We start from the raw sequence: 23241 nt of genomic DNA, 5'->3' as shown, positions 1-23241 counted from the left end.
CAGGCAGGCGCTTTTGCCGCTGAGCTAAATCCCCAGCCCTCACTATGTAGTTTAGGCTGGCCTTGGACTCACTGTGTAGCCCAGGCTGGCCTCCAACTCACAGTGATCCTCCTGCCTCAGCTTCCTGAGTGCTGGGATTACAGACATGCACCAGCAGGCCAGGCTCTTATCATCTATTTCTAAATCAGTATCAACAGTCTATTTATTAATCACATGAAAATAAAAGAGCAGCTTTATAAATTTTCTAGAAAAAGCATTTTGCTTATGGATTTAAGCTTGACAGGCATACTAAGGACAGAAAGTTTAGTACTTTTAGTTGCTTGGTAAAAACTGTGTACAGATAAGAACACTGTATTCTCCCAGTCAAACTCTGTAGCTAAGGGTATCCCAGAACCGCTGCAGGCATGAAAGCAGCCTTGGAACTCGAATGGAAGGCGCTCACTCCCCCGAGCTCCACGGCTGTGCCGGCAGGGGCAGGACTCGCAAGTGCTGGGGCCTCGGCAAGTGCTTTTCAGGTGCAACAAAAGTTGTTTTATTGGTGAGGGATTAAAATATCCTTTGACAAAAATGTACGTAATATGCCATAACTCAAACCATGAAGGAAAACTTGGTTAGTCATAGTCCCCAAAGTTATGTTCTGAACCTAAAATGAGGCTAGACATACCAACAATGGAACAGTGAGTATCACTTTTTCTCATGTCATTTGGGATCAAAGTGAGATGCTATCCATCTTATGCAGAGATGACTAATTTTGTGGGAAATTAAATAGATACTTAATTTTAGACATAAACTACTGAAAGGGCATGCGCCACCTATTAAACTGGCACCCCGGCAATGTGCTGTAAGATCTCTCAGGGGAAGGAAGGTACAGAGGCAGGACACTGATTTTACAAAGTCAGACCACTTAAAAGGTTTGGTCCTAAAGCAAATAGGAAGCAGAGGGTTTCAAGTAAGAAAATAAAATTCAATGCCAAACCCAGTTTAAGGTAGAGATCTAAAAAAATAAGAAAGCTAGACTCTAATTCTGAGACTGGAAAAGATCTGAGGAGTAAACAAACACAGGCAAAAGAGATACTTATCCCGGTTGGGCCAGGCTTAGTCATGCAAATGGATAAAGGTGGACAGTACCTATCCGGATGACATGCGCAACTATATATAAATCCCTCTTCATGTCTTTGCTGCTCAGATCCTAAGAAAAGAAAAGAAAAAGTCAATTCAGACAAAGAATACATAGAAAATAATTCCGTTTTGAACTTCCCAGTGGTTTTCTTGTTACACTTGGGAGGGAAATTAGAGTACCCAACACCTTTTAATGTTTATAGCATTCATTTAGTGAAAGTCTAGATACTACAGGCCTTTAGAAGTTTATTTTATTGACAGTATTTTTCCAGCTCTTATTTTGACCAAATCCAAATATCTATAAAAGTCTTCATATTGGAACTCTTTATATTATGTTAACCCATGTTTATTCTTTCACCATGTGAAACATTTTATAACAAAATAAATATTCACTTCAGAAAGAAAAGACAAAACATCAAAAGTTCTTTAGACAGAAACACTAAAAGTTTTTGCTCCACTAATTTTCATTTATTTTGCTATACAGAAATGATTATTACACACTAGGTATGTTCCCTTCATAAGAGGTTAATTTGGTCTTGATAATTATATCTACATTTTTAAATTTAGGCATTTATCATTTATACTAAATTATAAAGTTCTAAATGACTTTATTGGAAACATTTATGGGTTTTATTTAAATAAAATCTGATACAGAATTAGCTAAATTTTAAACCAAAGAGTTACAAAAATCATTCTTATATATAAGTATTGATGTTTCAAATACCTTCTAAAATAAAATGTTTGGCTGGGTGTGGCAGAGCATGCCTGTAATCTCAGCTACTCAGTAGGCTAAGGCAGAAGGACTGCGAGTTTGAGGACAGCCTGGGTAATACAGTGAGATTCTGTCTCTAAAATAAAATGTTTGTTTACTTATATTTTACTTCGTGTATTACAACTGAAGTAATACGACTTTCTTTAATATGTATTGTTTCAGACTGTCTTACCAGGTTACTAACTCGCTGCTCACCCCCAGCCATTACTATAATCTAGTGACTATTGATGGGGTAACCTTTGTCCTTAATGGAGCAGGCGCCTCGATTTCCCTCTTGCTTCTAGGAAAGGGTTCTAGGACAGGGCCCTTTAGTTCCATTTCTTTCCATCTTTCACCTTTCGGTTGACCCTAGATGCTTATCTCTCTTCAATAAAGCAGGAAAAGGGAGCAATCATGATTTGGAATGAAATTAGAGATTTTGAGTCACCATATTTCTTAATTTTATATACATTTCGAGGATTAGAACTAATGTGATGAGGCAAGTAAGGTGACTAAGGTGCAAAATGCAAGGAAGCACGCTCAGGATTCCTCCTTTGCTTGCTTTACCTTATTCCAGTCTTGCCCTGTTAAGTGACCCTGAACACATAAAAGAAAAAAAAAGGCATTAAAAAGTAATGTATAATGGTAAAACTAAAGCTTTTAGATTCTACAGTTATAATGGTTTCTCACATTCTTACAAAAATAAAATATGCTTACAATGAAATCAGTTACAAAAACATAACTGGTAGCTCTAGAATCACAGAGATATATTTTTACGTGAAAGTAGTCTTCATATGTAGGAAAAGTAGATGTTTTGGGCTCTGTTTCACTAATTACTTTTCTAAAATTGGAATCTAAAATTATACTCTCAAGCTAGTACTCCTTTTATCTTTATTAACATGGTTACTAAATAATAATAAATAGAAATTAAAAAACAAGTTACTATTTTATGCATTTTTAGATTTAAAATATATCTATTATTGAGGTATGTAGAAAGACTTGAAACATTTCAAAATGAAACAGTTCTTTCTACATAGATTGTATCAATCCAAACCATCAGATGACTAAAAAAATTATCAACTTCAACAGAACTAGACAATTCATATGGAGATTTTTAAAAATTTATTTTAAAAATAAAAGAAGGAAAACATATTAACAAACAGACATCCATTTACAAAATAGCATAAGAACAATACAAACCATACAGAGTTACAGACAAAGGGGTAGGAAATTAACAATGGTTGCGCTATTACATATTGATATCTTCAAAGTGGTTTCTCAGGAAAACAGAGACATGCAAAATTGATCAAATAAGTAATCATTGACTGTTCCTTTCAGTAAAGTGATAGAAGTCAGTAGTACAACTATGTTAGCTATCCTGTATAAACATACGTACATAACTTCCCCTTCTGTCTTTTCTCTTTTCCCTCAGCCTAGTTGCTCTTTACTTTTGAGCAGTTTCCTTCCGTTTCACAGTGTCTATCATACCTCTTAATTTTTATTCACTCTTTCAGGTTCTTACACTAGTGAGATAATATGTTGCTTACATATGGAGGTCTGGTTTATTTCACTTATGAGTATGGTTTCTAGTTGTGACCATTTATCTATAAAAGCCTCGAGTTTATCTTTCTTTATGGCTGAGTAATATTCCATTATATAAAAGTACCACAATTTTTTTTTATCCAATCCCCAGTGGATGGACATTTGGGTTGCTTCCACAATATAGCAACTACAAATTCTGCTGCTATGCACATGGGTTCACATATGTCACTGTGATTTGATGTTTTCAGATCTTCTGGGAAAATACCCAGCAGGGGGATAGCTGGGTTGAATGGGACCTCTAGACCTAGTTTTCTGAGGAATCTCCAAACTGATTTCCACAGTGGTTTCACCAGTCTGCATTCCCACCAGCAGTGGAGAAGGGTTCCTATTTCTCCACAGCCTCGCCAGCATTTGTTATTGGTTGTTTTCTTAACGCTAGCCATTCTTACCGGGGTGAGATGAAATCTCAGTGTTGTTTTAATTTGCATTTCTTAAATGACTAATGATGTTGAACATTGTCTCATGTATTTATTTGCCTTTTTTATTTCTTTGTCTGAGAGGTGTGTATTCATCTCAGATGCCCATTTTTGGATTGGGTCTTTGAATTGGGGGGGCTGATGTCTTTTAATTCTTTATATGTTCTAGATAGAAGACCTTTGTCTTCTATCGAGGAACAGTCAGCTAAAATTTTTCCCGATTTGTGGGTTTTCTTTTTACTCTGCCGGTGATTTCTTTAGATGTGCAGAAACTGTTCAGTAGGATGAGATCCCAGTTGTTGATTCTTTGAAGTGTTTCACGTGTAGTTTGGTTTTTGTTCATGAACTCTCTGCCTACCCCTATGTCTTCAAGGTTTTTACCTACTTTCTCTTCCAATACATTTAGTGTTTCTGTTTTAATATTGAGATCTGTGAACCATTTTGAGTTGAGTTTGGTGCATGGTGATAGACTTGGGTCTATTTTCAGTCTTTGGCAGGTGGCAAGCTAATTTTTCCAGCACCATTTATTAAAAAGGCTATCTTTCTTCCAGTGATTTTGTTTGGCCCCTTTATCGAAGATTAGGTGTCTGAGTGTGTTTGTGGTTGTGGTTGTTTCTTCCAGTCTGTTCCATTGATCCTCCTGTCTTTTTTTAGCCAGTACTAGGTTAATTTTATTACAGTAGCTTTGTAGTATAATTTCAGGTGAGGGGTTGTGATTCCACCTGACTTGTCCTTGTTGCCCAGGATTGCTTTTGCTATTCTGGTTCTCTTCTGGTTCCAGATGAATTTAAGGAATGTTTTCTCAAGATCTGTGAGGTATGCTAATGGTAGTTTAATGGGAATTGCATTGAATCTGTACAGCAATTTTGGTAGTATGGCCATTTTCACAATAGACTTAGACAGTTCAAACCAGTTACTAAAGGTTACCAAACATTAATCTGGTAGAGTGCACACAAGAACACTGGACTTTTCCCTTGACTCTGGCTGAGTGAACAAAAAGATGAAGCCTTAAGTATAATTTATTCTACTTTCGAAGTGGCTGGGTAGGGATTCGTGGCTATCTTATCTTTATCTTGTGTGTGGTGCTCAGAATTCTCAATGGCATTTACTTGAGATCAGTAAAAATAAAACCACAATAATTAGTGCAAGAAAGAACTGTAAGTAAAATTACTTGTGGGTTCCACATAATTTTAAGTAAATCTATCTTATTAAATGTAAGTGTAAGATTAAACAGAGATATCAAAGTGTTCTCAAACATATACTTTTCAAGACTAAGCACTAAGTATGGCTATTCATATTATAACACTAGAATCTGTAACCAAGGTGGGAAGAGGGAGGTGCGCTCACCATTCATCTAGAGAGCAGAGTTTGAATTCTAACTGCATGGTATCGTTAAGTTTGCTCACTGGCCCAGTACTTCCAATGGTGCCTACCAAGGAGGCAGAGGACCAGCTACACAGTGTGAAGAGAGGTGAGTGAGGACAGTGACTCAGGGCATCCATCTCACTCACTGACACTCAATCTGACACGTGGAAAAGCTCATACACTTTCCTATTCCTGGGCTATTTTTCCCCATAGAGGTAATGGGATTTACAAATATAAAGCCAATTTACTCATACTTAAGCTGCAGAAAGGAGAAATATTTTAATACGTGGTATCATTACAGGAAGAAGTTAGGGTCTGGACACTAAGAAATTACTACCTAAAATACTTTTGGAATGTGGAAGGGTATAATATCTATATCATAATTCAGGGAAAACAGTACAAGTTCATTCTCTGAGTTGGTCACTCAAACATAATAGCAACTAGATAATATTTACTTTTTTATGTAACAAATCATTAGTGAAACCTTAATATTGTCAAACACTATGTGTAATGACTAAATATACACTAGATACAACTGCACTCATACACACAAGCATTGTTCATCACAAAAGTTAGCAAAATCTTCACTATACTCAACATTCACTGTTGTGAGTTTGGTAAAAGAAAGAAAAAAATCTTCAGTAAAGCTGTGTATTACAAAGATAGAGCTAAACAGATCTGCATTGCTAAGGAGGAGCAAAAAAATAAAAAAAGATGGCCAGAGGACATCACAAGGAGCAAGTCTCCACCCTTTGCCACCTCAAACCTTCAAAGATAGAAGACTTTGTTTTGGAAAAAAAAAAAAAAAAAAAAAAGCTACAGAGCACCAGTTTCCAAAATGGCGGCAGTATAAAAAATTTGTTCTTCAAAATCAGGTTCCGAGTGTCCAGCCATCCAGGCACTAGAGAGAAAAAAGCTTGGCTATTGCTCCAGCTGGCAGCAGACCTTGGCATCATCCATGTGACACTGGTTTTAAGTACCTAAAAAATGCAAGAGTTCTGAGGTTAAGACTTCCACCTAAATTTTAAAAGGCCTGGGAGGCCAGGCAGTGTGCCCCTGAGAGGGCAGTGTGTAAAGCAAAAGGTACACTAGATCCTCAAAAGTTTAAAAAAACCAAAAATGTAGATTATCTAAAAAAAGCTACAAAAGGAGAGCAAAGCAGGCCCAAATAAAAAGCCATAAAAGCTACAGCCACCAAAAGTACCATAGAGGTAGAGCCACATAGAGCTCACAATTTACCACACATTGCTTCAAATGTTTCACATAAAACTACAAGACTTATGTTTGCCCTGCTAGATGTTAGACTTGCTTTGGTCCCAATGCTTTATATCCCCCTGTTTTACCTTTTAAAATGGTAATGTTTATCTTGTGCCATTAAACGTTGAAAGTGTTTAACTTTGTTTTCTTTTGTAGAGGGGCTCACAGCTAAGAGTTTCCCTTACTTCTTAAAAGAGATTTAAGACTTAGACTTTTCAGAAATGCTAAAACTTGCTGAGACTCTGGCAACTCTTACACATAGACTAAATGCCTTTTAGATAAAGAGATGTGCATGAGTCTTTGTGGAGTGGGGGGATATATAGAGTTCTAGTGTCTTTCTATCTAAAATCTGGTTTAAAAAATGTCTTTGGTTGCCAAGTTGGCAAGGGGTGGATTGTTACAGCTGATACATGGTGTCAACCTGGGGAGTCTGGAGGCCTGGCTAAGTAAGTGACTCAGCAGTTCTGCATCCTGGGGTGAGAAGGACACGCCCTGCCTGCTCTGGGGTGCTGTTCACTGAGTCAGTGTGAGAAGTTTAGAAGGTTAACTGTGTGACTGCGCAAGGGGCCAGGTCCTCACTTTGTATCCATCCTAAGCCTGTGCAGCAGGAGGGCATGGAGATTATGTGAGTGCTACACGCCCTCTGGGTGGGGGTAGCCTGCTTACAATATAAGGTAGGAAAGAGGCTTGTCCTCCCCCGCTTTTTGTTCTTGCTGTTTTTGTTGTCTTCCCCCGCCATGAACTGTTGCCCTCTGCCATGTGCCACCTTGCCTTAGAGCCAGCCAAATATAGACTAAAACCTCCACAGACTGCAAGCTAAATAAACCTTTCTGTCCTTAAGTTTGGTCTTTGGGTGTTTTGTCTCAGCAACAAGAAAAAAAGTAACCAAGACACCACCAAATTACTATTTCAGGTCCTGGCTAAGGTAGTCCTGCTCAGAAATCTTACGTGTATTGTAAGAGTTCCTCAAATCATGTTTGGGGCCTTTCCTAGAAATTTAGGGCTGTACTACAAAGGGAAGTGTGGTAGTAGTATATTTAGTGGCCTTGTACCTTCTCAATGGGGAGAACAGGAGATCATGAGTGTAATGTGCATCTTTGAGTTATAAAGTTGGAGCTATATAGTTTTGGCCTCTGGGCTTCTATGGATAAGTAAAATGCTACATAATGGGGCTGGGGATTTAGCTCAGCAGCAAAAGCGCCTGCCTGGCAAGCGCAAGGTTGTGAGTTTGTTTCCCAGTACCGGAGAAAAACCAAAAAAAATAAAAAATAAAAAAATAAAATGCTACATAAAATGTGTGACTTACTGTAATTACATTTAAATATCATAATTATGTTCATCTTTCCAGATACAAGTGTTGCATTAATTATACTTAGGAATTTAAACAGCACATGAACACAGCTCTGTCCCCATGCATCAACAATTCCCCTTGCTGTGTTACCACAAAATACTCAAGAAACAGGACCCAGTGACACTTCCTAAGTTTACTGAGACATTCTCCACAAGCACACGTCTCATTTCTCTACAGCTTGTTTCAGCAACAATGTCTTGGTGGTTTCCTCAGTGGCCATGCACCTCCACTTCAGAAGCTCTCACTCAATTGGTAACCTAAATTCCACACACTACACTCTGGATTCTTTCCTTCACTCTCTTCCCAGGGAATAGAGAGCATCAGTGTTCCCAGATTAAGCCAGCTTAACTCCCTTCACCATCTTCACAAGTCTGCTTTTAGGGCGGGGGATATAGCTCAGTGGAACAAGCGCCTGCCTGGCATGCGCAAGGTCCTGAGTTGGATCCCTGGTACAAAAAAAAAGCCTGCTTTTCCTGCTCTTTCTTCTTGCATTATCTCCTAAGCCTTGAATGCTAAGCTCAAAAATGGACAAAACATTATTTCAGCTGAGCCAGATTTATAAATTTTTCTGTATATCTGAAACATTTTGAATAAAAGCTACTCTCGTGAAAGTAATTTTTGATTGTACAACATCATTTGACAATTTAAAAGATTAAGTTGCAGTAAATGAGTTAAACTTAGGTGACAAATACAATTTTAGGTTTCAAAGAACGTGACAGATAAATACTATTTACATTTAAAAGGCACAATGCAGACTTCAAGCTCTCTATCTCCTATTAATCATATACCATAAACAAGGTCAGTGACAATGTGAGACTATTGCATCTTGAGCTCAGGGAATTTTGATGTATCTCATTATCACTGAAACAGATAAAAGAATCCACAGTATTCAGGTTTTTTTTTGTTTGTTTTGTTTTTAGTAAAAAAACTAATCAGAATTTAGGTGGAGACTACATGGCAATGCGGTATTGTGAGGTTTTGCACTTTTCAATAAGCAGATTACCGAGCCTTCTCTGAGTGATGGCCCTTGATTGCAGAGAGAATGAACAACAGCATGGGTAACCAGGAAAAAACTAAAGCACAGATCACAGTAGAAAAAAGCCCTTCCATCTGGTATTTGGAAGAGGACTACTTAGTTTGTCTCTCTTTATATGAACTTACTACCAGACTGCTAAGCTACAGATTTGGCAGACGCCTTTAAGAGAAACTATAATTACACATCAGAGAAATTTCCAGTGGCCTTGGCTAAGAATAGTAAGACAGACTTTTGTGTAAGTCTAATTTTAGCAATAAGTCAGATTTTGTGTGAAATGGCTTAGGTACTTCATAATTCTGTAAAAAAAAAAATTCAATTATATTCATAGCTAATTTCAGTTCCCTATAAATATTTCATTAAAATCTGATAGAAACATAAATCAAGTCCTATTCTCCCCAGTGTTTGTGTGTGTGTGTGTGTGTGAGAATAGGGGGGATAAGAATAAATACTCGTTTCCAGGGTGATAATATCTACACAGTAGGCCCCTGGGTAGAGTCAACAGCAAAAAAGGGAACAAAAATTTGCACATACTGTAAAAAGGGCACACATTCGTTCTATCTTCTCTGGATTCCTGGGCCCACCATTCTTGTTCAATCGCACCAGAAACCGCTCACTGCAATGTAGGAAAGAGAGAGAAAGAGAAAGTTCAGGAACTATACATTCTAAAACAAATAAAAAGGGAATATACAGAAAATTCCAAACACATAACAGCTTATAATGATAGGTAAGGTCCAAAACATATGTCCTCTGGCAGGATATCCTGTTTTTTATGCCAAGTGACACACTATGGACACTCCAAACTGCGACAGGTGTTGCTGCTTATTTGCCAGCTGTGGCTGTGTGTCTTTCCTCTCCAAAGTTGTGTGTTCCCTAGGGCAGCGGTGAGGACTGTATCTTATGTTTCTCCCAAGTTCCCACAAAGCACTTGAGATGATGCTACATCCATTGACAAGCATGTACACTCTTTGATATGAGCACTCCGATCATCATAAAAATATTCACTGTACTAAAGCTGAAAGAATCTATATCACCTAATTTACATTTACTTTATGTAACACTGGAGAATCACTTTAGGGCTAAGAGAAAACATTATAGGGACTTACAAAGACTTGAGTGAAATTTTTAAAAAATGATCTATCGTATCTAAAACTGCAAAGTGAATTTGACAGTCACTAAATATTTTATTTCACAAATAATATAAGCAATTCTTTAATGAAATTATTGAAGGATTAAGAAATCCTTAAAAAAACAGTGTTCATACCATTTGGAGAAATATTTCCTTGATCTCTCATCTCCTTCCTGTCCCTACCCAAAATCTCATTCCCATCTCTTCATCCTAAGGCTCCTTATAACTGCTACAAGAAAACTGAATCCTGGGTGAAGACAAACTATGTGATTCCAAAAGAAGCTTACTTCCCTGCATCCTCAGTCATAGGCACTGAATACATGTGATATCACTAAAAGACTGGTATTAAAATACTGTACTAGGATGATAATACCTACTGCACAGCTTGATTACTTTCTTCATGCATTCATTTGTTCATTTAGTTGATAAATAGGTGTTAAATTCTATATGCTAAACATGGAAATACAAACATGAATAAAATATAAACAAGATACTTTTTCTTTGTAGGGCTTATTAAGTCCTGACAGGCAGTGAGACACGTAGATATGAATCTCAAACTATGAGCGCCATATAAATTTGAGATTCTTCATCTAGGGGAGAAGATGGGAATAAGCAAGGAATGTGTTCAGAAAAAGAATAAAAGAGCATGGTCAGATTCCTGAGGACACTGACATGTAAGAAATGTGCAAAAGAACCAGCAAAGCAGACAACTAGGAATAAAAAGGAAAACAAAAGGAAAATAATTGCTGCTTTAGTCAAGAAAAGCTGGATGTCAAAGAGGTGGCAGTGGTCAGTAAAGTCCAAAGCCACTGAGAGTCACATCAGATAAAGACAAAGTTGTGTCCACTAGATGTTAGAACAGTGATCACTGATGATTCTAGCAAGATCTATTTTAATGAAATGAGAGAAAGACATCAGTGGGAGAAGTACAAAATGAGGAAGCAGAGTAAGTCTATATCACAGCTTAAAGAACAGCCGTGAAAAGGGGGAAGTGTTGTGTTTTTAATTAACAGGCATATGGAGTTGAGGAAGGTTCTTGTTAAATACAGGATAACCTACATGTACATAGTCAACTGAAGATCAGTAAAGGTACCAAGGTAATTCAATAAAAGCAACAATATTTCAACAAATAATGCTGAACAACCCATACCAAAAAACAAAAACAAAAACAAAAAAAAAATTAACCTTGAACTTTATGAACAAAATTAACTTGAATGGATCAGGGACTTAAATATAAAAGCTAAAACTATAAAACAATAAGAAATGATAGGAAAAATGAAGTACCTTGGCTATAGCATTCACTTCTGTATTTACATTTTTAGCATAGAGTAGAAAACTCTGTCTTTGTGACCTGGGATTACTAAGCAAATGAGTCACAAAAAAATAGCATTGATCTTTATCAGGATTGAAATCTTCTCCACTTTGAAAGGTACTGCTAGGAAAATGAAATGACTGGGGTGAAATATTTAGAAAACATTCATCTAAGAAAAAATGTATCTATTGAGAATATATAAATAATTCAATTCAATAATATAGAACAATTTAATTAAAATGGAAAAAAGATTTGAATAGACTATTCACCAAAGAACTTCAGGGATAGAAAATCAGCATAAGAAGACATCATTAAGTCATGAGAGAAATGAAAATAAAAAATACAGGGAGATATCATTACATACCAACTAGAAGGACTAGAATTAAAGACTGAATATACCAAGGGCTGGTGAGAATGTAAAGCAAGTAGAATACTCTTATACTTTTTGTGGGAATGCAAAATGGTATAGCTACTTTGGAAAATAGTGTGACAGTTTCTTATTAAACATATACTTCATAAATGACCCAGTAACTTTACTCCTAGGTATTTAATCAGGAGAAATGAAAACATATGTCCACATAAAGATCTGTATGTGAATGTTTATAGCAGCTTTATTCATAATAGCTCAAACTATAAACAACCCAGATGTCCATCAAAGGATAAATGAATAGCCCATATAATTAAAAACCATTTCATAATAAAAAAACAATTGAGATACGTAACATGAATTAACCTCAAAAGCACTGTTCTAAATGAAAGAAGCTAGCCACAAAAAAACTTATGCTATATGCCTTCCTTTATATTACATTCTGGAAACGGCAAAACTGTAGGACTGGAGATCAGATCAGGAGTTGCCCAAGTTAAGGAAGGAGGATGGGAAACTTTTTTGGGCGAATAAAATGTTGTATTTCTTAACTATGACTGTTGTCTCACAACCATAGAGGTTTGTCAAAACTCAATGAATTGTGCAAGGCGTTTTACTCTATGTATAAATTACATTCAATAGATCTGACTTCAGAAAAGATGCAATACATACAAAAACATTTATATGTGGTCACACAAATTTGTACATACAGGTTCACAACAGCATTATTAGTAGCTATTAGGTGACAACAACGAAAATATCTGTCAATGAGTGGATAAGTAAATAAAATGTGGTGGGTATATTCATACAATAAAATAGTATTGTCATAAAAGGAGTGAAATACCGATATTTGCTACAATACTGATGAGTCTTGAAAAATTGTGCTATGTGAGAAAAGCTAGTTACAAAGGCCACATAGTGCATGATTCAATTTTTATGAAACATCCACAATAGCAAATCTATGGAGACTGAAAGCAGCTAAGTGGATACCTAGGGCTGGAGGCTTGAAGGAAATGGTGTCACTGTTGAAGACTATGGGATTCTCCTTTCAGGGTGGTGAAAGTGTTCTAAAATCAATTAATATCCAGTATTGGTTGCATGACTACACTAAAATATACCAAACTGTATCCTTTGAATGGGTGAATGCTATGCTATGTGAACTATATATCTCATAAAGCTGTTATAACAATCAACAATAAACCTTCCCCATGCCTTCCTCTCATTCTGTAATCATATGTAAACTTCCCTCCAAGGTGCACGGCCTTGTATGAACACGCGGCTTATTTCTGTAGCCCCATCTCCTCTCACACAACCCCTTTTTGCTTACTCTCCACATGCACACTGGTTTCCTACATACCAGAATCTTGAACATGCCAAGCTTGTTCTTGTATTAGGAGTTCTGTATGTGCTGTTATCTCTTTTTAAAAAATTAGTACCTGTATAAAAGACTCAGAATACTAAAGCAATCCTGGGTGACAAGAGCAAAGCAGGAGGCATCACAGTATGTACCTGACTTCAAGTTATACTACAAAGCAACCATGATAAAAATGTTGGGTCAGGGATATAGCTCAGCAGCACAGTGCCTGCCTGGCAAGCACTAGGTTCTGAGTTTGATTCCTGGTACCAAAAATATATATATATATATATATATATAGTATTGGTACAGAACAGACATGTTGTTCAACAGAACAGAACAGAGGATATATGAACATTCCCAGACTCATTCAGCTATTTGATCTTGACAAAGGGGCCAAAATATATGCTGGAGGAAAGATATCTTGTTTAACAAATGGTGCTGAGAAGACTGGCTATTTATTATTGCTCTCTGAAATGCTGCTCTTTCAGTTCAAGTGGTTGGCTCATGCTGACCTTCAGGTCCTAGCTCAAATGCCAGTTTCCCAGAAAGGCCCCTCTTACTTGGAAGGAATACATACAATCGCCCTTACTATCACACTACCAGTCTCTGTGACTCTCTTCACAGCCGTCGTCTACCAAGAAAGCTGCCATTTGTAGCTACCCACAGAGAGGGTACTGTTTGGAAGGGTTCTACGAAGCTCCAGTACAGAATAAGGAGACCTAGCTGAACAGGGTTGCTGACTGCATCAGGACCTGGGAATGTCTCTCTTAACAGTGAAAGGAAGCTATGCAAGTTAGTTCTCATAGTGCCACTGGAGTCTCATACTTCTTAGAGACGTTCATGATTCTGGTTTCACCTGATATGCTTGACAATCTGTGAAACTCAAAATAACTTTGTTTTTCATTTCAGAAGGCTTTAGACATACATCTAATTATATACTGTTTTGCAAGGTTCTCTAATTGGTATGAAAAATAAATACTGCTTTCTGTTAATGTTTAAATTATTTGAAGACAAATATCTATCCAATGTTTCCATGATTTGGCAACAGTTTATCTGCAAAAGAAGTTGTGAAATACTGTTGGAAAATATTGTAGCGAACACAGGTTTCTACCCTGTAGGACTTTTCAGAGACCTAACATGTTACTTGTCTCAAGTGCACTGGTGATATCTGACTCCACAACTCACTTCTGTGTACAGCGACAGAGTCCAGAGGCTTACAGAGTGATAACTCCTGACTGAGTCTACTCGTCAAGTAGTGCTACGGCAACTACTCATACTCCCCAAAGCTGTAAAGGGAACTATAAACAAAAGTTAAATTTACTTCAGAGATTTTACACCCATACCTCCATATGAGAGCAACAGGTCTTTCTCTTAAGTAAGATGGGTGAGAAATCCTCTTCCTAACTCACTATTTGTTCTCTTTCAAGAGAAAAACAGATAATTGATGCTTTCTCCTCAGTGAGCTGTGTTACAAGAGAACTACTCTACACTTTATAATGACAAACTATGAACATATAGTATATAAAATTACATTAATTTCATATTATTGGGGGTGTTCTTACAAATGAATTCCATTACTTGAATCCGCGACAAACCTAATGGTGTCCAAATATTAAGATCATGTGCTATGTATGTTTGTTTGCTTTTGGGGACAGAGTCTTGCTACGTAGTTCAGGCTGGCCTTAAAGTCACTATGTAGTTCAGGCTGGCCTCAAACTCACAGTCTCCGTATCCACGTCTCCCATGTACTGGGATTACAGGCTTGTGCCACCAGGCCTAGCTAAGATCATATGCTTTCATGAGCATTACGTTCACTGGGTGGCACTGTGTTTCACACATTTCTCTACTGGCAGCAGTTTATGCATCTCTTTAGCACATGTTTGGTGACTGTCAGTGAAATACGAGCCAATGTCAGGGACTGAGGCAAAGGCAGAGTCTTTTATCCTCATGGAGAGTCTTCTCTGAAGATTCTGTTTTGGAAATAAAGGCAATTTCCTCAAATAAAATCAGAGAATTCCCCCCCCTTTCAATCTAATTGTTATGCTTCTCATTTCTCCCTCCCTGGAGATGGATGTCAACTTCTCAGCAGCTCTCTCATGATAAACTTATGAAGTATTTGAAAATAGGCAAGTAGCCCCAAGACTACACTACACTATACAACCCAACAGATTAGGAAATCTCTAACATCCCCTCACAGATTCACTTTCCAGTTTAGATCACTATTCTGCAAGTTCTTCAGGTTTTCCCATTTTGTTTTAAGGAACAGAGAGCAAAGAGGCACAAAGGGGTTTTAAAAAGGCAAACCAGGGACCAGTAATAGCATTTCCAAATCTATTTTTAATGTCACTTTTCCCCACCTTTTCAACAAAACCTTATTCTATTCATCAACATATGAAAAATAAAAAAAGCAGAGTTACTTAGATGAAGCAGAGGTGAGGTCAGTGGGAGTGGAAGGAATTCTCTCTGCTTAGGCCTTTACCCTACTACCTGTACCTTAGATACTTCAGGGTTCCAAGGAATACTTTGGTACTATTGATACAATTTAAATTTTTTTAAGCCTTCCTCTCTCACTTTTATTCCTTCAACAAACATTCACTAGTTCCCATCATTTTTGAGAAACTCAGCCAATACTAAGGATATAGAAATTAATCCATATCATCAAGGTTCTGAGTGTAGTGGGACAGAAATCAAAACTTGCAATACTGTAAGAATGGATTGCATGGCTTTTGTTGCTTGGTAAGGGGTAGAGATGCAAGAGTAGGACTCTGGGGAGAAAAAGTGTTGAGAAGTATGATGAGCTTGTGCATGAGGTCACTCAGGGTTGAGTTCAAGGGCTGCTGGGGTCTGGGGAGGGGCTCACAGGTGTCACAGGGCGGTGTGGGGTTGCATGAGGTTCCCCTGACTTCGCTACCAGGAGTGCCTAGCAATGTGTTTGAAATGTGTATTTGGGTGTCTCCGCAGACATCGTGAACATCTAGAGAGGAGGAGTTCTGGAAGGAGCACCAGAATCTGTACATTGAGGCTCGGAAATGCTTTCCAGGTTAGATGACTGTTTTGCAAGTTCTTCAGGTTTTCCCACTTTGTTTTAAGGAATACAGAGAAAAGATGCACAAAGAGGTTTCAAAAGGGTAGTGGATTTCAAAAACCCACCACTGTGGGTTTTTAAGAGGCCCTGAAAGTTCAAACTTGAGAAACAGCATACTCTTTTAAGTGCTTAAAATCACCACTTGGACTGCAACGTGGAAGCCAGGTTAGTAACAGAGACTACAGAAGGAGCCCAAGAACGCTATGATGCATTTTGGGGACTAAGGAGAGGTAAATGGATTGGGTGTAATGGCGCATGCCTGTAATCCTAACACTTGGGAGGCCGAGGCAGGAATATAGCTGCAAGTTCGAGGCCAGCCTGGGCAACAAAGTGAGTTCAAGGCTATTCTGAATTGCACAATGAAACCTTGTCTCAAAAAAAGAAAGAGGTAGATGGGTGCAAGATACATTTAGGAGATAGACATGATCAGATTTAGCTGTTCATTGGATGTGGTAATGACAGTAGAGAAGATACATAAAGAAGGAAGACAGAAAGTTGAAGTGTGCGTGCTGAATTTGAGGTCTCTGTGGGAAACACAGGTGAGCAGAAAGTCGAAGTATGAAGCTCACAGAAAAGATGTGAATGGGACTCTATTACTCATCAGCTTGCTGTAGCAACGGCAACAGCAGCCATGCAATGAGTGTTTTCTATATATCAGGTATTAAGTAATCCTCTTTTTTTTGCCTAATTGCATTTAATCTTCACAATAGTTACTTCACCTCTAAAGAAACTGAGAATTAAGAGAAGTTCCTGGGTCAAGATAAGAAAGCAGAGAGTGGCGAAGGTAGATTTGAAGTATGTGTCTGTTTGACTTCAAAGTCATGCGTTATCAGTTACAGAATAAGCACTGCAAGTAAGTGCTGGACAAACGTCTTGGAGGGAGGTTCCACAGGCTAATATACCTAGGAAAAGCTACAAGTCAAATGCTGCCCTGGAAACACATGGGAGTGTATGTATAGCACAGGCTCACACAAGGGCTGCAGGAAGGATACTTGACTAGCCCCAGCATCTGCATCACCCTAGTGGGGCACTACAGTTCTTCTGATTAGGGAGACTATCCCACTCCAACTTCACTCTGACTCTTCTGGTGGTACTGAGTATGCAGAAAGTGTGTGAGATTCTCACTGAGAAGACTGAGACGACAATGGCAACAATGATTGGCCTGATTTGAAGGAGAGAAGCTTACATGACACACAATCCCAGAAATAGTATTTTCATTTTTTCTAATGAAAGAGACACATAGGAGTAAACTCTTGTCACATATTCACAAATAGTTACAGTAATATTCTTATAAGTCCATGGTCCTTTTGAGTCTTTAAAAAATCATGAACTTCTCATGAAAATTAACTAAATGATAGCTTAACAGTTATATGTGGAGCTAGTTGTATTTACTTTAATAATTTCTGCTCTCACTACAGGATCAAGCTCCCAAATCTAACAATAAAAAGCACTACAGTATTTATAAGTAAATAAAAAGTGATGAAGTGAGGGTGAGGCCCTGTGAGCAATATAATGCTAAGTCAGTTCACCTTTGTCATCTCCAACTTTGCATAGTTGGGAAATGAAAAAAGGTGGATACTGCTTTCCATATGTGCTACTAATGGAGACCAAAATGTACACTTCTAGACTTCTCAGCTGAAAGTTAGGAAATCTGAATTACTTACAGGAAAGTAATCATGCTAGGCCCTTGATGTCAAAAAAAGTAACATTAGAATAGTAGCTCCTTCTCTTTATTCAGGAATATCACTGTCGCCTTTTGTAGATAAATGTACCCTTCCTAAATGGGCCCTTTGCATCTTCCCAAGAGTAATCTAGGCCTAGCAGTTCTGAAAAATTATTGAATTAATGAACAAATAAGTGAATGAAAGTTGAAAAACACAATTTAGCTAGGAATTTCTTTATTAAGTATAGAGCATGCCAACCTCTCAACTTAGGTAACTGTACTTAGTATATAATAATTCACCACCATCACAGGAAAATAGAACATTTAAGGGCAAATCATTGATAATGTGATCTCAGTTTTCTTATTTGCTACACTGTTTTTCAATTTATTTACTAATCAAATTGAAAACACTTAAAGAAATGCTAATGTGTGCTTGCTCTCTAAAGCTACATGTAAAAACAGTCTTTGTAATATTAACATTGAGAAAATATGGCCTTTAGAGCCAGGCGTGGTGGCTCACACCTGTAATCCTAGCACTCAGGAAGTTGAGGAAGGAGAATCGTTGCGAGTTCGAGACCAGCCTGGGCTTCAAAGTGAGCTCAAGGCGAGCCTGAACTACATAGTGAGACCCTGTCTCAAAAAAAAAGGAGTGCTCCGGGAGCTGCTGGACTCGTGGGTTCAAGCCTGTGCTGGGCCCATACCGCCACGGTTCCCAGCTGAAACGTGCAGAGAGAGCCAGGTATTTCCCATCTACTCCCTGAGGGCAGAGCGGGAGAACCAGGACCCCACTGACATTACAGACTGAGTCTCTGCCCTCCCTGCACCTGCGGCACAGAGGAGGTTCTCATTCAGTAGCCCCAGGGACTTCTCTGGCTGGGGGCAGGGCATTCAGACTCTCCCAGCCTCGCGTGCCCTGCAGTGAGTGAGCGAGTGCTCCAGGAGTTGCCGGACCCGCAGTTTGAGTCCGTGCTTTACCTTTGTCCAGACCCCCTAGCAAGTTGAAGGCTGGGGAAGTCTGTGACTGCTACCCATCTGGGCTGCATCTGGTTCCTGTATGTGTCCTGAACTAACTGGAGATATAGATTCAGGTGGTTCACAAACTGTAGACCCTGCAGTTTGTGTCTGAATTATGCCTGTACCCTAAACTGCCTGGGGACATAGGTCCACTGGACCGGGATTGTCACACCAGTGCAACCTGAGTCAGGTCGTGCACGTGCCCTGAACTGCAAGGGGACACTGGATCAGATGGTTGGCCATCAACTGACACAAGTGCCCGTGTCTGAGAACGGGCATAACTAGATACAAATCAAAGACTGCCAGAAAACCCAAGACTAAGTAGCGCTACTCAGAGGTCACCCAGGGGCAAACCTGAACAACAGGAAAAATAGGGACACTAGAGGTCTTGGCTGAGCAGCTACTGAAGAGGGAAACTGAGCTTTCTGCATCCAGTAGCAAACATGTCAAAACGAAAGACTAAAACACAAGGGCAGAACTCCACCCCACTCAGAACAAGTCCAGGAGACAGCAACATAGGAGAACTTGGTATGTAGTGACCTTCCTTATCTCTTTTAATTGTTCTTCGTTTGAAGTTCCCATTGTCTGCAAACAGAATAGCTACACCGACTTTTTTCTGGGCACCTGTCACAGGGAGTATTGTTTTCCATCATTTGATTTTCAATCTTTGAATTTCCTTTTGAGTTAAATGTGTTTCTTGTATACAGCATATTGTTGGACTTTGTTTCTTGATCCAATCTGCCAGTCTACTTCTTTTAGTTGGTGAATTGAGTCCTTTTACATTCAGGGTTATAACTGATATGTATTGGCAACCTCTAAATTCAAGGGGAGCTCTAAAAAAAAAAAACAACCTCCAACCTAGATTGATATACCCTGAAAAATTATCTTTCTAATTTGATGGAGAAAAAAGATTTTCCCGTGATAAAGAGCACCTGAAGAAACTCATGACCACAAAATCAGCAGCACTTGAAAAATTCTCAGATATCCTAGAAAAAGATAACAAAAACAACAATTCCAAACATCCCAATTAAATGAATTCACCGGGCAAGGTAAGCAATTAAACAGAAAGGGACAAAAGGGAACCAATAGCTGGTAAATAGTATAATGAGAAAGGTAAGTCAATATCTATCAGTTAAAACCATCAATGTGAGTAATCCTAACTCACCAATCAAAAGAAAAAGATTGGCAGAAACGGCCAAAAATATACTGCATACAACAAACATATTCAACTCAAAATATTCATAGGCTGAAAATCAAGGGATGGAAAACAATACTCCATGCAACAGAGACCTGAAAAAAAACAGGGGTAGCTATTCTATTTGCAGACAGAGTGAATTTCAAGCTAAGACTGATCAAGAGGTACAAAAAAAGTCATTACTTAAGGGCACAATCCAACAGAAAGAGATAACAACTATAAATATATATGCACTAAATACAAGTGCAACCAACTATATAAAACAAACATTAATGAATACAAAAAATCAGATAAGCATTAATACAAATGTAATGGGAGATTTCAACATCCCAGTCACAAACAGATCAACTAGACAAAAAAATCAACAAAGAAATATCAGAGCTGAACCAAATGGACTTAGCAGATAGCTACAGTGTTCCACTCCACACATTCTTCTCAGCTGTACACAGGGTTTTCTCCAAAACAGACCACATACTACCTTATAGAACATGGTTACATAAATCTGAAGGAACTGAAATTGTCCCATGCATATTATTAAATTATAGTGCAATGAAATTGGAAATCAATAGCAAAAAAACCACAAAAGCTTCATAAACACATGGAAATTAAGTAACACCCTCCTGAAACAATGAGTCATACATAAAATAAAAGAAGAAGTTAGACAATTTCTACAGTTCAATATTAATGCCAATACAACATACTGGAACTTGTGAGGCACAATCAAAGCAGTCCTACGAGGGAAATGTGTAGTAGTGAATTTCCACATCAAAAAAAAAGTGAGCTCAAATAAATAACCTAATGTTGAATCTTAAGCATCTAGAAGAAGAAGGGCAGGTTGAACTCAAAACACATATAAAGGAGGAAATTACAAAGATCAGAGCAAAACCAGAAGAGGATCCAGCCAGAAAAGAGAACTACAGGCCAAATGTTTTAATAAACACAAATGGAAAAATCCTCAATAAGATACTGCTTAATAGAATGCAGCAAATCATTAAAAAGCTTATACACTATGATCAAGTAGGATTCATCCCAGGGAAGCAGGAATGGCTCAACCTATTTAATATAGTTCTGGAACCATTAGCCAGAGCAACTAGACAAGAGAAAGAAAAAGATTAAGGATAGAAAAGTAAGTTAAAATATCATTATTTGCTGATGACTTTATCTTCTACACAGAATAACACAAAACTTTCACCAAAGATTCATGCAATTAATAACCAAATTCAGTAGCATAGCAAGCTAAAAAGTTAGCACTAAAAAATCAATGGTGGCCACTCCCCCACCCCTGCCCTCCCCTGCCCCTTTTGAAGTTGAGCTGAACCTCCCACAGCTTCCAGATCTCCAGTGAGGCGCTGCCACCACTCCCCCACAAGTTTGGGAGCCAGGTGGAAACCGAGACAGCTTTGGGGGCCGGGGGTGACTCCCTGCCCCTCCCCTCTTCCTGCCTTTCCCTGTTGGAACCAAGCTGAAATTCAGACAGCTTTGGGAACACCATGGAAACAGGGCTGAAACCCAGACAACGTTGGGAACCCCTGAGTGGGAGCCAAGCTGAACTCTAGACAGCTGTGGGAGCACTGGGGATCATAGTCTGCCTACACACACCATCAAGGGAGTCACACTGAGCACCGGGCACCTTTTGGTCCTTGCCTTGCTACTATGACTTCATCCTGAGAGTGAGACTGAACTCCAGGAAACCTCTGGATCTCTGAAAAATGACAAAACAAAGGAGCAAAATGCAACTGCAGACATCTACCCCACCCAGAACAAGTCCAGGAGATATCAACACAGAAGAGCTTGGAAGTCACACATCTGAAATTTCTGAAATAATAGCAGCTGAAGTAAAGAAACAACTCCATCAGGCCATAGAACACATCAGATCAGAAATAATCTCTCAGGTAAAAAAAAGAAATGACAACAATAATGAAAGAATTGCTTAGCACATCTAAAGAAGACATAGAAAAAAATAGAGGAGCATAATAAAGTAATGAAAACCTTGATTGAAGGAACAATACAGAAAAGAACTGGAATACATGACACAGATTCAAACAGATATCCAGGAAATTAAAACTTCCATCGAAAGCGGGCAAAATTGCCTGAACAAAGCTGAAGATAGACTTTCAGATCTTCAAGACCACACTGCTGTTAATGACGATGAAAGGAAGGATCTCTTAAAAATAACAAAAAATCAAGAAATAACAATTCAACAGCTGCAGGACGAAGCAAAGAAAAACAATGTCAGTTTAATAGGTATCAAAGCAACAGCAGGTGTCAACACAAATTATATAAAAGACTATTTGCAGGTGTAATTGCAGAACATTTACCAAGCATGGAAAAAGAAATGGACATCCAGGAAGTGAGGCATATAGAACTCCAAATAGCAATAACCAAAACAAATCTGTACCCAGACACACAGTGATCAAGATCCCAGAAACTCAACAAAAGATCAGAATATTAAAAGCTGTTAGAAAAAAGAAACAGATCACCTATAAAGGAAAGCCCATCAGAATCATGGCAGATTTCTCAACACAAATCATCAAGTCAAGAACAGCTTGGAGTGAAATATTTCAAGTCCTGAAAGAAAACAACTTCCAACCCAGATTGATGTACCCTGCAAAACTATCCTTCAAATTTAATGGAGAAATAAAATATTTTCACGATAAAGATCAACTGAAGAATTTCACTGGTGCCAAACCAACCCTACAAAGAGTACTAAAAGATGTTCTAGAAAGAGATAACAAAGCCCAAAACTTTAAGAACAACAACAGAAAGGAACCATCAAGCAGAGCAAGCAATTAAACAGAGAGAAACAAGAGGAACCAACAGCAGGAAAATAACATGACAAAGATAAGCCAATACGTAGGAGTTATAACCCTCAATGTAAAAGGACTCAATTCACCAATGAAAAGAAGTAGACTGGCAGATTGGATCAAGAAACAAAGTCCAACAATATGTTGTACAAGAAACACATTTAACTCAAAAGAGTTAAGTATTGAAATTCATAGATTGAAAATCAAAGCATAGAAAATAATACTCCCTGCAACAGGTGCCCAGAAAAAAGTCGGTGTAGCTATTCTGTTTGCAGACAAGGGGAACTTCAAACCAAGAACAATTAAAAGAGATAAGGAAGCAGTGTTCCAGGAGCGGCTAGACACCTGGGCTCGAGTCTGTGCTCGCCCACACCGCCACGGTTCCCAGCTGAAACACGCGGAGAGAGCCAGGTATTTCCCAGCT

At 38.3% G+C, this 23241-nt stretch overlaps 1 protein-coding gene across 6 annotated transcripts in view; it reads right to left on the bottom strand.

Moving 5' to 3' along the window:
- The window catches only part of Dock3 (dedicator of cytokinesis 3), a gene marked incomplete at its 5' end in the record, with an annotated part of 457227 nt that overhangs the window by 188014 nt on the left and 245972 nt on the right, over positions 1 to 23241 (bottom strand). For all 6 annotated transcript variants that reach the window (XM_005410370.2, XM_013507624.1, XM_013507620.1 and 3 more), the window contains 2 exon segments: positions 1129 to 1189; positions 9429 to 9510. In XM_005410370.2, the coding sequence (XP_005410427.2) occupies positions 1129 to 1189; positions 9429 to 9510 (143 nt within the window).

This window comes from Chinchilla lanigera, unplaced genomic scaffold, assembly GCF_000276665.1.
Source record: "Chinchilla lanigera isolate Chin_1 unplaced genomic scaffold, ChiLan1.0 scaffold00131, whole genome shotgun sequence".
NCBI classification, from domain to species: domain Eukaryota; kingdom Metazoa; phylum Chordata; class Mammalia; order Rodentia; family Chinchillidae; genus Chinchilla; species Chinchilla lanigera.
Note: the sequence above shows the minus strand (reverse complement) of the source record. Positions and strands in the feature narration are given on the sequence as shown.